The following is a 17,692-nucleotide window of genomic DNA, read 5'->3' as shown; positions in this document are numbered from 1 at the left end:
GCCTGCCTGCCTCCTTCCCAGCCTGCCTGCCTTCTTCCCAGCCTGCCTGCCTCCTTCCCAGCCTGCCTGCCTGCCTCCTTCCCAGCCTGCCTGCCTGCCTCCTTCCCAACCTGCCTGCCTGCCTGCCTCCTTCCCAGCCTGCCTGCCTGCCTCCCTCCTTCCCAGCCTGCCTGCCTCCTTCCCAGCCTGCTTGCCTGCCTGCCTCCTTCCCAGCCTGCCTGCCTGCCTCCTTCCCAGCCTGCCTGCCTGCCTCCTTCCCAGCCTGCCTGCCTCCTTCCCAGCCTGCATGCCTGCCTGCCTCCTTCCCAGCCTGCCTGCCTGCCTCCTTCCCAGCCTGCCTGCCTGCCTGCCTCCTTCCCAGCCTGCCTGCTTGCCTGCCTCCTTCCCAGCCTGCCTGCCTCCTTCCCAGCCTGCCTGCCTGCCTCCTTCCCAGCCAGCCTGCCTGCCTCCTTCCCAGCCTGCCTGCCTCCTTCCCAGCCTGCCTGCCTCCTTCCCAGCCTGCCTGCCTGCCTGCCTCCTTCCCAGCCTGCCTCCCTCCTTCCCAGCCTGCCTGCCTGCCTCCTTCCCAGCCTGCCTGCCTCCTTCCCAGCCTGCCTCCCTCCTTCCCAGCCTGCCTGCCTGCCTCCTTCCCAGCCTGCCTGCCTGCCTCCTTCCCAGCCTGCCTACCTGCCTCCTTCCCAGCCTGCCTGCCTCCCTGCCATCATGCTAACGGGTAGTGTGTGTTAGGCTTATCTTCGGGAATGAGCCGGTCTCTCCCCCACCACCCCTACCACCGACAAACCACCCTCCCCCTTAGATCCCATACTCTCTTTTAAAGGTCACGCGGTTCAATCGCGTGACTACCACTCACTTCCTGCCTGCCAGCCTGCCTGCAAGCTAGCCTGCCTGCCTGCCTGCCTGTCTGCCTGCCTGTGCCTGCCAGCCTGCCTTTCCCTCCCTAATTCTCACTACTTCCGTCCCTTCCTGCCTACCTCCTAGCATCTCTCCCTACCTCCCCCTCCCTCCTAGCATATCTCTCTCCCTCCCTTTCTGACTAATTCTCCCCCTCTCTCACTGATTCTCCCCCCCCCCTCTCTCATACTGCCTCCCACCTAAGCTCCCTCATCCATCCACCCACTGGTCAGCCATCACTGACGCAATGCGTGCATTTGGAGCTGACATGGTGCACAGATGTTTCTTGATTGTGCAGATATGTTAAACAAAAGCACAGAATGAACATTCCAGCCTTATGGCAATTCAAAATAATAGGAATAATAGGCCGTGAATCTGTGAAGTCACAGTGGGCAAACTGGACCATCTCCCACCCACCACCACAAGCCGGCGTGACGCTTGGAGGACCCCTTCCTACCCGAACTTTGTTCGGGTAGCATGACTCCCTAACCCCAATCGAGAAACTGGAAGTTTCGGATAACTAAAGTTCGGAAACCAAGTGGTGCTCTGTATATATATATATATATATATATATATATATATATATATATATATATATATATATATATATATATATATATATATATATATATATATATATATATTGTGACGATAATCTCCTTCAAGAGATTGAGCCTGCTCTTCCCTCCACAATTACGTCGTAGAAATTATATAAAACTACTATGGAAGAAATGTCCAACAACGACAACAACACCAGCAAGGTTTGCCAGAGCGCAAAACGTTGCAGCCACACACCTGTTCGGACTCAAACCGCCAAACTACTTGTTGATCGCTACCGGCCCCGCTGATTGGTCGCCGGTCTGGCTGCACCTGCACTCGCCCCCCCATACTACTTGATGTCTGGGGTCGCCACGACCTCAGACCTCAGAATGTTCAGTGCTTTCGTGGTTATCACTCCTCCCAGCTAGACGTTAGCGTGTACTGAGAGAGGTGATAGCTTAAAGCCAATATTCCAGCACCTCCCATTTAATTTTGTGTTGCACTTCTTGTTATTTTGCCTTAACGTAACTTTTCATTGTGTCATTTAAGTATTCTCATTATTTTGATTGATTGATTTTATTATAAGAATTTGTTTGTCCATTTTTTCATGTTTTTATTTCTTTAACGTAATTAAAATTTCATTGTTAAAGTTTACTTGTGTTTTGTGTGTCTTCTCCTTACCTTACCACAGACGAAGTTCCAGTTTTTTCTTTTTTTTTATAACTATGTGACGAGGCCATACCCCTAGCCTTAAACAGCCGAACACCAACGCGTTACCGTCACAAGTTATATGGGGGCCTGTCCTAGGAGCTTCACTCAGGTACTGGTGCCAAGTGGTAATTTATGGTAAGCGTATTTAACTTTGTTAACGTAGCTTTACTATTTTTCATATTCAATTTCATTTTTTATAAGGTGCGGTGTATTGTGCATTACGAGAGTAACATATAGTGAAGGTGAGACAACTTTGGATTACGTGGTGACTGTAGGCCGCAGTCATACTCTTAATTGGTCATCTCTCCCTCCGTGTTATTACTCGTATTTACCATCTATGTCCCTTGAATATTTCTCATTCTGACAGATCATCATATTGGTACCCTGGTACTGTGATCTGCCCCGGGTCAAGAGTACCCAATCTTCTGCAATCTGACTGTAGGAGGACAAAGAGGGCCATAGTTCCTCTAGCTCGAACTTTAGTTGCTGAATTGGGACCTCAGCAGCAGTTCTCGTCACCAGTTGACACCTCGCACCCCTACACGTCAGTCAGAGATGATGATACATACAACGGTAGGAAATTAGCTTATTTTTTCAGAGCACAAAAGTTCGCTAATTCTGTAAGTATCATATTAAATTCAGTAGGAAAAACTTGCTTTATGTCCTATAGAGACGTGGCAAGGTATGCCTACATCCTTGGACTACCAATTTTACTTTTAAAGCATTTAACTGTTTCATTTGTTTTCGAAACTCTGTTTCATTTGTTAGTAGGATTTTCTTGCCCTTATTCTCTTACATGAGTACCGGGTACAAGATTTCCTGCGCCCTTGATTTAATTTAATCATTTAACATCTTTTACTTAACTTTAATTGTTAAAGATCTCTACAGGATAGGTACCAGTTGCCACGTTGTCCTGTTTCTGACATTCACTATTGAATATTCGTGTACCTTTATTTGCTAATTTCACCATGTTTCGTCTCCAAGCTTTCCGTACAAATCCAGCAGGTGAAATAGGGACTTTAAGTCGTGCCAAGAAGACTGAATTACAAACTCTTGCACATGAATATCAACTAGAAGTTCCCTACCAAGCCAACAAAAATGACCTACACAACCTGTTGCTGGATTACTATTTAGAGCAAGGTAAGATAGACTCTGAAACTCATGAAACTTACTATATTGCAGGAAAAACTGATTTGGCAACGATGAAACTCCAATTGGAACTGGCCAAGATTGAACGTGAGCAGCAACGGGAAGCCCGCGAACAGCAAAGGGAAGCAGCTGCTTTGAGGAGGGAAGAACAAGAACGAGAAATCACCCTCAGAGAACGTGAAGCTGCTTTGAGGAGAGAAGAACACGAACGTGAGTTCACATTACTCCGTGAACGTGAACGAGTACAGCTTGAAACACTCCAGGAGCGGGAACGCTTACAGCTCGAAACCAAACAACGCGAGTTAGAGATACAACGCGAACATGACAAGCAACAAGCGACTCTGGCTCTAGAGTGTCGTCAACGCGAAATCGCCTTGGAAACTTCACACTTCACTCAACGCCAGCAAGCTACTGCCAATCTTCCCGTCAGTTTTAATATATCACATGCAAGTAAGTTAATGCCATCCTTTGTAGAAGCAGAAGTTGATGTGTTCTTTACCACCTTTGAAACCCTTGCTAATCAACTCAGTTGGCCTGTCGACCAATGGGCCACACTTCTCAGAGTCCATCTTACAGGTAGAGCTGCAGTCACACTCAGTACTTTGGCGTCTGAGAATGACTACTACACTCTGAAACAAGCAGTGTTGGACGCCTACCTACTTTCCACCGAAAGTTATAGAAGGAAATTTCGTGACCACCTGAAGGCAAGTACCACTACCTTCCTCGAGTTTGCTAACACGAAACGGAGGTATTTCATGAAATGGCTGGAAGCAGCACATGTCTCTACTTTTACAGAACTCGTCAACCTGATGCTTGTTGAAGAATTCTTGAGACGTGTGCCGCCTCCTGTCCGCCTCTACTTAGCAGATAAAGAAGAAACCGACTACCTGAAGTGTGCTAAGTCGGCTGACACTTACAGCCTCATCCACCGGCTGACACCCGAACCATCCTCCAGTAAGAGATCGTGGTACAGTTACGAGAAGGTGAGCCCCGATCAAGCTGGTTCACAACTGTACTGCAAGTATTGTAGACTCTATGGACATACCATAGACAAGTGTGGTAAGTCTCAATACAAGGGAACCACTGACCAACAAAGACCCAAACCAACTCCTCCTAAGTCCGGTAAGCCTGTGATGAATGTTGGTGTTGATGTTAATGATCTTTCTCTTTTCAGTAACCACCTGTATACTGGAACTGTCTCTGCCAACGGTTCAAATCCGGAGGGACGTTTCAAATTGAAGATCTTGAGGGACACAGCGGCTCTACAATCGATCATCTTGAAGTCGGCTGTGCCCAACATCGTCTACACCGGAGAAACAGTCTTCATCACTGACCTCACTGCTACCACTCCATACCCTCTCGCCAGAGTCCACCTGGATTGTCCCTACGTGAACGGGGAAGTCCAAGTCGCCGTCAGGGAAAAGCCTTTTCCCATGCCTGGAGTGCAACTTCTCCTAGGCAACGACTTGGCAGAAGACCTGCAACCGACCAACCTGATCGTCATGGACAAACCCCAGGTGTGTAACTCTGTGCCAATAAACCCTATTCTAGAGTATGTTCCAGCAGAGGTTCAAGAGAGTGATGAAGTTTCTCCTCCGGTTCTCGTGACCACCCGTGCACAAGCCGCACGTCCACAGCCAGCTGACTCTACTGCTACCGCTGTCCCTCAAGACCCTCAGAAACTACCCCCGCATCTGACCAAGTTGGAGTTCCGTAAGTTGCAGAGGGAAGATCTTACTTTAACACCATTGTTTTTCCAGGCTGAGACTCAACCCGACAGTATTCCTGGGTTCTTCCTAGAGAACGACTTGCTCTACCGCAGATATAGACCCAGTAAACTGAAGGAGGAGGACGATTGGGCCAACATCGAACAACTTGTGATTCCCACCAGCCTGCGGCCCACTATTCTACACCTGGCCCACGGAGCATTCTCCCACTACGGCTTCAACAAGACTTACCATGGGATTCGTCAAGACTACTACTGGCCAGGTATGGTAAATAACGTCAAACAGTACGTAAAACAGTGTCATACATGTCAGATGGCAGGCAAACCGAACGTCTCCATTCCCAGAGCACCACTGATTCCCATACAGGTGCCTGCGGAACCTTTCCACAGACTCATAATAGACTGTGTTGGTCCTTTACCTCGGACCAGTTCAGGTAACGCCTACATCCTAACCATCCTGTGTCCTACCACCAGATTTCCCATAGCAGTTCCAGTGAAGAACATCACGGCTGCTACGGTTATAAAACATCTATTGAAGATCTTCACTCAATACGGATTTCCCAGGGAGATTCAAAGTGACTGTGGTACCAACTTCACCAGTGATCTCTTCAAAAGGACACTGGAGGAGTTCAACATCAAACAGGTATTGTCCAGCCCCTATCATCCTGCTTCACAGGGTTCTCTTGAACGTAGTCATCAGACCATCAAAGCACTCTTGAAAAAGTTTTGTAGTGAAACCTCGAAGGATTGGGATAAGCAGATTGACCTTATAATGTGTATTTTCAGAAGTCTCCCCAATGAGTCCCTAGGAGTATCTCCTTATGAGATGCTCTACGGCCGTAAGTGCCGTACTCCCCTAAAGGCTTTCAAAGACTCACTCAGAGATGCCACCTTCAGTGAGCATCAGAATGTGCCCCAGTTTCTTCAAAACCTTCAACACATTCTAGAGAGAGTCCACCGTTTTGCCCATGATAATCTATTGAAAGCCCAGGTGAGAATGAAGACTCATTACGACCAGACCAGCAAAGTAAGAAAATTCAAGCCGGGAGACTTCGTCCTTGCCTATTTCCCTATCCCAGGTTCACCTTTACAAAACAGATTTTCAGGACCCTACTGCATCAAAGAGTGCAGGAATAATAACAACTATGTAATAGAGACTCCAGATAGGCGGCGGAAGACCCAGCTGTGCCACGTCAACCTCCTGAAGCAATATAATGGTACTCCTCCCACTGTCCTGACTAACTATTCTACTTTCACAGAACCCTACATCCACAGTGAGACCTTCCCGGCTTCTCCTCCCGAAAGCACTGACAAGGAGTCAGCGCTTTCTAATTCCGAAATCCTTAATGATCTTCCCAAATACTTTCAGGATAATCATAGTGCACCTCTCGTCAAGATCTTCAGAGAACATCAAGAGTTGTTCCGAGATGATCCCCAAGAGTGTAATGTTACCCAGCACGACATCCAACTGCTCCCCGACACCCGGCCGATTCGTCAACCCTTCTACCGAATCAGCCCGAGCAAGAAGGAAGTCATGCGTGCTGAGGTGCAATACCTCTTGGATCATGGACTGGCTACACCTTGTGAGTCCCCCTGGGCCTCACCTTGTATCTTGGTGCCCAAACCCCAAGGTAAGGTGCGGTTGTGCACTGACTATCGTAAACTGAACTCTGTCACTGTCAAGGATGCTTACCCCTTGCCAAGGATAGATGACATCCTTGATGCCATTGGTAGTGCCCAGTACTTGTCCCAAGTGGACTTGCTTAAGGGGTACTATCAAGTGTGTCTAACGGAGCGCGCTAAAGAGATCTCTGCCTTCATCACTCCTTTTGGACTTTTCAGATATGAACGCCTTCCTTTCGGACTATGTAATGCCCCGGCCACCTTTCAAAGAGCTGTCAACCGTGTCATCCAGGGCTTGGATAACACATACGCCTACCTGGACGATATCGTCGTAGCCTCCAACTCCTGGAGTGAACATCTGCTCCAGCTGCGACGTCTGTTCTCAAAGCTCCTGACAGCCGGCCTCACCATCAACCTGGGCAAGTCCACTTTCGCGAAAGGTAAAGTGCGTTATCTGGGTCATGTTATTGGGAGTGGCAGCATAGCTCCGTTAGACTCGCACACTCAAGCCATCCAACAGTATCCACAGCCTACCACCAGGAAGCAGCTCCTGCGCTTCCTTGGTCTTGCCTCTTACTACCGTAGGTTTGTGAGGAATTTCAGTACAGTCGCCACACCTCTAATTCTATTAACCAGTCCCAAGCAACGGTATAATTGGACCATACAGCAAACCGTTGCTTTCGAACAACTCAAATTCCTCCTCTGTTCTAACCCCATTCTCGCCTCTCCAGATATCACCAAGCCTTTCGTCCTTCATGTCGACGCCAGTGGTACCGGCGTTGGTGGTGTCCTGATGCAACAACGAGGCGAGGAGGTTCTACCTGTCAGCTACTACAGCTACAAACTGAAACCACACCAGAGGAACTACAGCACTATTGAAAAGGAGCTACTATCCATCGTCCTGAACCTCCAACACTTCGCTCCGTACCTACAAGGCGCCAGGTCTACCACCATCTTCTCAGACCACAACCCTCTCCGCTTCCTACATCAAGCCCAATTCACCAACCAGCGTCTTCTACGATGGGCTCTGTATTTACAAGACTTCAACCTGGAGATCCGCTATATCAAGGGTTCTGACAACACCATAGCCGATGCCCTCTCCAGAGTTTATGAAGTAGAAGCGACTCCATCCATCACTCCACCACATAACGACGTACTTCTTCCAGAACCGCAGGCTTCGGGGGAGAGTTGTGACGATAATCTCCTTCAAGAGATTGAGGCTGCTCTTCCCTCCACAATTACGTCGTAGAAATTATATAAAACTACTATGGAAGAAATGTCCAACAACGACAACAACACCAGCAAGGTTTGCCAGAGCGCAAAACGTTGCAGCCACACACCTGTTCGGACTCAAACCGCCAAACTACTTGTTGATCGCTACCGGCCCCGCTGATTGGTCGCCGGTCTGGCTGCACCTGCACTCGCCCCCCCATACTACTTGATGTCTGGGGTCGCCACGACCTCAGACCTCAGAATGTTCAGTGCTTTCGTGGTTATCACTCCTCCCAGCTAGACGTTAGCGTGTACTGAGAGAGGTGATAGCTTAAAGCCAATATTCCAGCACCTCCCATTTAATTTTGTGTTGCACTTCTTGTTATTTTGCCTTAACGTAACTTTTCATTGTGTCATTTAAGTATTCTCATTATTTTGATTGATTGATTTTATTATAAGAATTTGTTTGTCCATTTTTTCATGTTTTTATTTCTTTAACGTAATTAAAATTTCATTGTTAAAGTTTACTTGTGTTTTGTGTGTCTTCTCCTTACCTTACCACAGACGAAGTTCCAGTTTTTTCTTTTTTTTTATAACTATGTGACGAGGCCATACCCCTAGCCTTAAACAGCCGAACACCAACGCGTTACCGTCACAATATATACAGTATATATATATATATATATATATATATATATATATATATATATATATATATATATATATATATATATATATATATATATATATATATATATATATATATATTCTATAAATGTAAAGGTCTAAAGGAGGGACTGAAAGTTTCAGCCAGTTCAGCCAGAACTTCCAGAACCCTCTCCATGTATGCTGCAGGTATTGCCGGCGGACTGCTTGCTCGCCTCAGTGCATTTTCTGTAATACGCGCTATGTTGTTGCTGATAATACATGGAAAATACAAATAATCACATGAAAACCAAACTTTATCCCTAATACCTAACCATGAAAAGCACAGCAATAATTAATACAAGCTTTGAAAATTTACCTTAATGTTTGAAAACCACAGCTGATTTTCATGGAGAATGTTTAAATACTGTGGGTATTGAGTGAGGAGGACTAGAACAGCCATAACTCCCAGAGAGTAATTAATTATCTTCCAAAGCAGACAGTACATTGCCGTCAGTTCCTCATCAATCTGAAAAAAAATCAATAGCCATCATTATCATCATTAGAACTCTGTTTACATTTTCATAGTGTGTGGAGGTAATCATCAACCTAAAAGAAATAAGAGACCAAATCATATAATTAGACTTTGAGTACTGTGACCACTCATGTGGCTCCAGTACAACCAAGACATTGTGTTGTCTATAGTGCAACCAAGAGCAAAGGCTCTAGTGCAAACAAGAGCTAGTGCAATGGGGAACTTTTTTAAGCTGTATCTACTAGGGTCATAATGTTGCTACAGATACAAAGCAGAATACTTAAACTAACCCAGAATGCAGCCAGAAATTAAATTGACATAAAACTTAATGTCTTTCCAGGCAATAATTGGCATCACAGCAAATGCCAAACAGTAGTCTCACTACGAAACTTCCCACTAGGTCACCAACTCTGACCATCACCGGGTGATGCATTCACACTACAACAAACCCGTCAACTCTTTACATTCTACCTGAGGAAAACTCAACACTAAGCACAGGGAAAACAGGGAAAGGGAGGAAACAGACATAATTGAGTGTACTGCTCAGAAAAGTGATTTGCATATACAGTAAATCCCAGACTCCAAAAATCTTCAGACATTTTAACCATCCTGTTAATCAGGATGGTTAAAAAAAATTTAACGATCATTTTAACTATTTAACTTAACTGCGCCAACCAAGTATTCTTGGTCGGCGGGAAACTGCGCCAACCAAGAAAACTCTTTGATTTTTCCATACCCATTCTAAATGTGTGCGACTCTTGGACTCTTAGGAAATGGACTCTTAGGACCTCCAGTGGGAGGCAGCCATCTTGGAAAAAATACCCAGAATGCCCTAGGGCTGCTGGCTGGGTTAGTACTGAGTGAGCAACCATGGGTGGCCCACGCGCCTCTGGTTCCCAAACACTTGTCCGATGCGGTGTTGTAAGATAACACTCTGTCGATGAAAATCAAACCAAATTGTTTGAAGAACAGAAGGGTCATAATATTGGTGAAGTTAGGCACAATATGGACCTAACACAAAGGTCGGATGCAAGTGATACAGCACCTATGAGGACAATACAGCGAGTGTATCCAGTTGTAGCTCTGAGCGTCACCCTTGCAATCCTATGTTATCTCCAATTTATTTAGATGATACATAGATGAATCGTTTTCTGCATTCAATGATGATGCATCTGATACAAGTAGCTTAGATGAACAGTGCTAGCGGCTTCCATGATGGAGTTTTCCATAGATATTTTCAAGAATACTTGAATCTCTTCCTGACTGATGGACACTCTTTGAGGCTAGCTGAATCTCTTTTTGACTGACGGACACTCTTTGAGGCAAGCTGAATCTCTTTTTGACTGACGGACACTCTATGAGGCAAGCTGAATCTCTTCCTGTGTGAGATCATACAAAGCGATCTTTTCAAGACTACCTTACAAATTTATCTTTTCCTATAATCTTTTCAATACTACCTTATGCTTTACAACCTTGGCTACATACAACCTACAAGTACTAAAGCCAAGGGTGTACGTGAGTGTTATTTGCAAGCACACAGAATGAAGAAACAGGAAGTGAAAATCTATCTGTACCTGGTGCAATGAGAGTGAAGTCGCACTGTGCACCATGGACTACTTCGTTGATTATTACTCACTCACGAATTAGTGTGTGTAATACAGTGTGTAATACAGTGTGTGAAACTGTACATATTGTAATTTTAGTGAATTTTGAACAAGTAATATTGCGACAATAAACATTTACTGTGGACACATTACTGACACATGTATCACAGTTCCATGGAACATTATGAACGTTCTACTGTATACATATTGTAAAGGACACAAATATGCATCTTATATGATAAAAAAAAAACGCATTGAAATACCTGTACATAAAACAAATAATTGAAAATATATTTGTGGCAACACCCGGTGCTTGAATGGCCCGTAATTACCTAAGTGTAATTACCTAAGTGTAGTTACAGGATGAGAGCTACGCTCGTGGTGTCCCGTCTTCCCAGCACTCTTTGTCATATAACGCTTTGAAACTACTGACGGTCTTGGCCTCCACCACCTTCTCACTTAACTTGTTCCAACCGTCTACCACTCTATTTGCGAAGGTGAATTTTCTTATATTTCTTCGGCATCTGTGTTTAGCTAGTTTAAATCTATGACCTCTTGTTCTTGAAGTTCCAGGTCTCAGGAAGTCTTCCCTGTCGATTTTGTCAATTCCTGTTACTATTTTGTATGTAGTGATCATATCACCTCTTTTTCTTCTGTCTTCTAGTTTTGGCATATTTAATGCTTCTAACCTCTCCTCGTAGCTCTTGCCCTTCAGTTCTGGGAGCCACTTAGTAGCATGTCTTTGCACCTTTTCCAGTTTGTTGATGTGCTTCTTAAGATATGGGCACCACACAACAGCTGCATATTCTAGCTTTGGCCTAACAAAAGTCATGAACAATTTCTTTAGTATATCGCCATCCATGTATTTAAATGCAATTCTGAAGTTAGAAAGCATAGCATAGGCTCCTTGCACAATATTCTTTATGTGGTCCTCAGGTGATAGTTTTCTATCTAGAACCACTCCTAGATCTCTTTCTTTATCAGAATTCTTTAAAGATTTCTCACATAATATATAGGTTGTGTGGGGTCTATGTTCTCCTATTCCACATTCCATAACATGACATTTATTAACATTAAATTCCATTTGCCAAGTGGTGCTCCATATACTTATTTTGTCCAGGTCTTTTTGAAGGGCATGACAGTCATCTAAATTTCTTATCCTTCCTATTATCTTAGCATCATCAGCAAACATGTTCATATAATTCTGTATACCAACTGGTAGATCATTTATGTACACAATAAACATCACTGGTGCAAGAACTGAACCCTGTGGTACTCCACTTGTGACATTTCTCCATTCTGATACATTGCCTCTGATTACTGCCCTCATTTTTCTATCAGTCAGAAAATTTTTCATCCATGATAGAAGCTTACCTGTCACCCCTCCAATATTTTCCAGTTTCCAGAACAACCTCTTATGTGGAACTCTGTCGAAAGCCTTTTTTAGGTCCAGATAGATGCAGTCAACCCAACCATCTCTTTCCTGTAATATCTCTGTGGCTCGATCATAGAAACTGAGTAAATTCGATACACAGGATCTTCCAGATCGAAAACCATACTGTCTGTCTGATATTATATCATTTCTCTCTAGGTGTTCTACCCATTTAGTTTTGATTAGTTTTTCCAATACTTTCACTATTACACTTGTTAATGATACAGGTCTATAATTGAGGGGGTCTTCCCTACTGCCACTTTTGTAGATTGGAACTATGTTAGCCTGTTTCCACCCGTCTGCTACGATTCCTGTACACAGGGATGCCTGAAAGATCAGGTGAAGTGGAATGCTGAGCTCAGATGCACATTCTCTCAGAACCCATGGTGAAACGCCATCTGGGCCAGCTGCTTTGTTCTTACCGAGCTCCTTGAGCATTTTTTCCACTTCGTCTCTAGACACCTCTATGTGTTCTATGTTGTTCTCTGGAATTCTTATTGTATCTGGTTCCCTAAAGATTTCATTTTGTACAAACACACTTTGGAACTTTTCGTTTAGTGTTTCACACATTTCCTTTTCATCTTCCGTGAATCTATTTCCCATTTTCAACCTCTGAATATTATCCTTTACCTGCAATTTGTTGTTTATGAATTTATAGAATAGACCTGGTTCTGTTTTACATTTGTCCGCAATCCCTTTTTCAAAATTTCTTTCTGCCTCTCTCCTCACTGCCGTGTAGTTGTTTCTCGCATCTTTGTATCGCTGGTATGTTTGGGGGTTCGGCCTCTTCCTGTATTGATTCCATTTTTGTGTCTTTCGGTCTCTAGCCCTCTCGCAATTTCTATTGAACCAATCCTGTTTCCTAGTTCTGCATCTCTGTTTTGGTATAAATTTTTTTGTGCCTTTATCATATATTTCACAAAACTTGCCATACATCTCATTCACTTCCTTGCCTAGCATCAAGTCTGTCCAATTATACTCACTAAAAAAATTTCTAAGGTCACCATAATGTCCTCTCCTGAAGTCTGGTTTTTCAACTGCTTCAACCTCCTTATTTTCTTCCAGCTGCGACCGTGTCTGCGCGAGTCATGCACGGGCGACCAGTCCCTGACGACGTCACAGCTCACCTTGTCCATGTTAGGTTATATTGATGAATGAGGACCAGACGAGGGCTTTATCACTTATATATATGGGCAATAAAGTTACTGTAATATATATATATATGTTTGTTATCCATAACCTATCCCTATTTTTTATTTTTCTGATGGGGGTATTTTTCTTGACTTCATTTCAACACATATTGACCTCACAACTCTAACATATTCAAGAACAAATGCCAAGTAATGTCATACAAAAAACATACAAGAAAATTCATTAATTAGAACTACCATATTCATTGTCGATAACTTCATGTTCAATTATCTCTAAAGCAGGAATTTCAATTTTGAGACAACTTCAGAAATTCAGTTTCTGACTGATTCTCACCATTTTTATACATTATGTGCAATGTTCTTAGTTCTAAGGTATCCTTGTTGTCGTTTAGTCATAAACCCATAACTTTGGAGTTATAAATTGTTTGTGTCTAAATTTTGCACATATTTGGAAGGTCACATTGAATAATTTTTTTTACAGTAAACTATACTGTACTCTCAAACGATATTTTTCATCTAGGAACATGAATGTTACATGTCATTCTGAGACCATAATGCATAAAATAAAAATTGATGACATTTTAATATTTTTAAACCTAATTTGAAATTGTGAAATTTAAAAAACAAATTCTATTTTATTTTTTTTCTGTTCATAGTATGATGTTAGTTCATTAGGAAAAGTTGGAGCATTTACCATGAAGATATTATTCACAAAAAAAAATGAGTGCTTGAGGAAGTTTCAGTACACAAGCACTGGGCCCCTTAATTAAATGAAAACCCAAACTGCGCCCATCCAGAAAGCTTTACAGAATGAAAGATCCATGTACTGCTATGGGTGAGGCACCTTCCAACCACAAGCTGGCCTGTCAGACACACCCATCTGAACCCCCGATCATTAAGAAAGAACTCGGGCCACGCAGGGACAACACTGTCGAACACCTAGAGATGATCATTCAAGGCATGTGCAGTTCAAGGTGAAGAGTTAAACAGTCTATACAAGAAGTAAGACAAATGTACACACACATTGTGAAAACACTAAAACAAAGAACAAATACACAGGCATATGTCCCCTGCCAGACCGAGTCCTGGCTCACCAGCACTTCTCTGAAGAGCCGAGACCCACAGGGTGATTGTACAGGAAGAGGAACGTAAGAGATCTACATGAACTCTACAAATGGTCAAAAGACTGGCAAATACTTTTTAATATAAACAAATGCAAGACCATGCATGTGGGGCAAAACAACCCACGCCACAGCTACCAAACTAATAACATTACATTACAAAAGATTGATGAAGAAAAATTACCTTAGAGTCAAAATCCACCAGTCACTAAAAGTTGCACAACAGGTAGAAGCAGCAGTCAGAAAAGCTAACCAAACTCTCGGAATAATCAAGGATACTGTACTTTGACTTTAAGGTAAAAAAGGTAAAGATTCAACTGTATAAATCTCTGGTGTGCCCCCCATTTGGAATACTGTATCCAAGCATGGAGACCTCATCTTCAGAAGGACATAGCTGCTCTGGAGAAGGTGCAACACTGGGTAACAAAAGTGATTCCAGAGCAAAGTCAACTCATGTATCAGGAACGGTTGAGGGGCCTCAGGGCTAACAACACTGCAAACCAGGTACAATAGGACATATCTTATTGAAACTTTGAAAATATTGAACAAGTTAGAGGATGTTGATCCACACAATTTCTTCAAAAGGTCAGATGTAACACAAGCGAGTAACAACAGTTTCAAGCTCACAAGCCACAATGTAGGACTGGGAACAGGAGAAGCTTTTTCACTCACAGGGTTATAAACCCATGGAACTGCCTACTCACCAAAGCTGTAAATGGCAAAACTGTTAAGTTTTAAAATCTACCTGGAAAAGATCATAAAGGCAAGTGAGGGGACCGTTGACAAGCTACCGGCTTCCTGTCCACGTCGAGGTCACTAGGGTTAGTGGACCTCAGGTAAATCGGGTAAATGTCACATATCCTCCAGACAATACGACTGAGAGGTCAATGTTGGTGGATCGAGGTGGGCAAGTCAAAGACAAGAATTGCTCTTCCACCAAAAGGTTCATGAATCTCAGGGCTTTGATGACCCATTTTATATGCTATATTTGCCTTGCTGTTTGTATGTTTTGGTTCACCAACCTTTCTGGTGGCCACTAGGGTTAGCGTGACCTGTGTGTCCCTGCTCCTTGTCCCTTGTTTAGAGGGGGGGCCCAGGTGTTGGCCTCTGGTTCCCGGTAGGCTTATATGACTTGCAGAGCTTGATTGATTTGGGTGGAAGGGAAAGGGAATTATCAGGGGAAAGTGCCAAACTATTACAACTATACAGTACATCACTTGGAAGGGGGGGGGGGTCTGGATAAGGATTTGGGATGGGACAGGGAAAAGGAATGGTGCTCAATCACTTGGACGGTCGGAGATTGAACGCTGACCCACATGAAGCAAGACCGTCGCTCTACTGTCCAGTCGAAGTGGTTGGGCATGGAGCTTGCCAGGTTGTAAGCACCAGTAGGAAACCTCCCCCAAAAAACTTACATGTAGCATAGATGCATATCCATGACCATGGCCAAATGATTAGAGCCAAATACATAGTATGTAACTGATCTCAGGGCATGCTTCAGGTATCAACAACTCATGCAGTTGCCCAGGACACCATGTCATGTGTTTAGGATCTCCCACATACAAAGGAAAAATTTTAAAACAATAAATATAATGAAATAAAAAGCCCACCAAAATGCTAAAATTAAAATTCCTTGAAGGGCGTAAAATGATTTGAGAATATGATTATTAATTCTTTATGTTATAGTGACCAAACTGTGAAAAACAATTCACAAATTCATAACTTATTAAAATTAAGGAATAGGTGAAAATTAGAATGTGTATGAATTGTTTTCTTTACCTTGTATATTAAAATAAATTCTCTAGTCCCACATTTGCTGTTTTTTCTCACTGAGAAAATGTTAACAAATTATACTAGTAAGGGCACTGAAGATCAACTTGCCTGGGGTGTCAGCAACCCTTGGGTCAGCCCTGCCTAACTACAAGTGGGACTTTACACATCTGGGATGCGTAATCTGGGATCCTCTCGGACGTAGGTTCGAACACCTCATCACGACCCTTGTGGATTTGTTCATTTACAAATGGGATTTACACTTCATTACTGGTACTCTTAAGAATGAAAACTTAAATATAAATTCTAACCTCTTCATTGTACTCTTCTTCTGTTGAAAAACTACTTTCTAAATCATCATTAGCAGCTTCTACAAATACTTTTGATTTAAAAACTTCATCCTCTTGCTTTGAAGGTTCATCTTCATCATATCCATTAATGGTCTCTAAATCCTCATCTTTGTGCAAGGTGTCTTCCGTTCCAACATCATCTACTTCTGAATTTTCCCCATTAATGTTTTCGTGAGTTGCATCCATTCTTACATGGTGTTTTATTGCTCCTTTGTCTTGGGTGCGGTGAAAACTTCTTTGCTTCATTTTCATGAATAAAGTAATTCAGACAAATCTGTCAATAGAGAGTTTAAGGAATTAAAGAGATACATTATCTGATACATTAAGGAGATATATTATCTGATACATTAACACTTTCGCGCTATCTGGACGCGCCGGCGCGTTCGGTTTCGTCTAACGTAAACGCATAGTGGACATAAAGTTATGTCTACTTTTAAAATATTTGTATAAAATTCAATTTTTATCCGATTTACTTTGGGTTTGTTTCAAACTGCGCGCTATGAGGCTCTCTTTCTCACCACTAGGCTGCATGGTACAATAAGTTCATGAAAGGTGTGGATAACTTCGATCAAATGGTATTTTGTCCCAAACGGGTTGCAGGTGGGTGACTTTAGCCGTTTATACTGGTAATTCTTCCCCCATATCATGTATTATATGCATATGTCTGTTTAGGGAATTTTATTCCGATCAATATACAACCAAAAATAACTGTGTGCAACAAGTATAATCTTGACAAACATAACAAAAGTAAAAATATTTCGTGTGTGTTTGACGCTCACTGATATGTTCCAGCGTTGTTTTATATTTGTCGCTATTCTAACTTACGCTTTGTTGATATTTTTTACATATGGGCACATAGAACATTCTATTGCAAACACATTGACATAAAAATGAAAGACGTACATAGAAAATTAATGTCATGAGAGTGAAATAAGTATAAACTTTCAAAGCGCCGTGCGTCGTCCCGTCACCGATACCGGGTAACAATTTCACCACTTCCCACACTCTTGCGGGCGGGCTGCATCATTATTCTACGCTTATATTCATATCACCGTGTTGGGAATTTCATTGCGAGTCCATTGATACCAAAATTAACGCTGTAGAACAAGTGTGGAGGTGATTACAATCCCAAGAGTAAAAACATTTTGTTGCTGATGGGCGCTCACGGTGAGTCATCTACGTAGTTATTTATTTGGTGCTGGTATCCCTATATGTTTCGTGACTTATTTTAC

General features: G+C 43.1%; 1 protein-coding gene across 2 annotated transcripts in view; it reads right to left on the bottom strand.

Annotated features, from left to right (window-relative positions):
* The window catches only part of LOC123768069 (protein C-mannosyl-transferase DPY19L3), a 273,308-nt gene that overhangs the window by 246,201 nt on the left and 9,415 nt on the right, over nt 1-17,692 (bottom strand). The window contains exons 2-3 of one of the 2 annotated variants that reach the window (XM_045758333.2): nt 16,422-16,734; nt 8,877-9,026 (exon numbers count right to left, since the gene is read on the bottom strand). In XM_045758333.2, coding sequence (XP_045614289.2) covers nt 8,877-9,026; nt 16,422-16,712 — 441 coding nt within the window. In that variant the 5' untranslated portion in view covers nt 16,713-16,734. The remainder of the gene's footprint in view (nt 1-8,876; nt 9,027-16,421; nt 16,735-17,692) is intronic. The other variant, XM_069307073.1, reaches the window with a different exon arrangement.

The sequence above is a fragment of the Procambarus clarkii genome, chromosome 59 (genome assembly GCF_040958095.1).
Source record: "Procambarus clarkii isolate CNS0578487 chromosome 59, FALCON_Pclarkii_2.0, whole genome shotgun sequence".
NCBI classification, from domain to species: Eukaryota; Metazoa; Arthropoda; class Malacostraca; order Decapoda; family Cambaridae; genus Procambarus; species Procambarus clarkii.
Note: the sequence above shows the minus strand (reverse complement) of the source record. Positions and strands in the feature narration are given on the sequence as shown.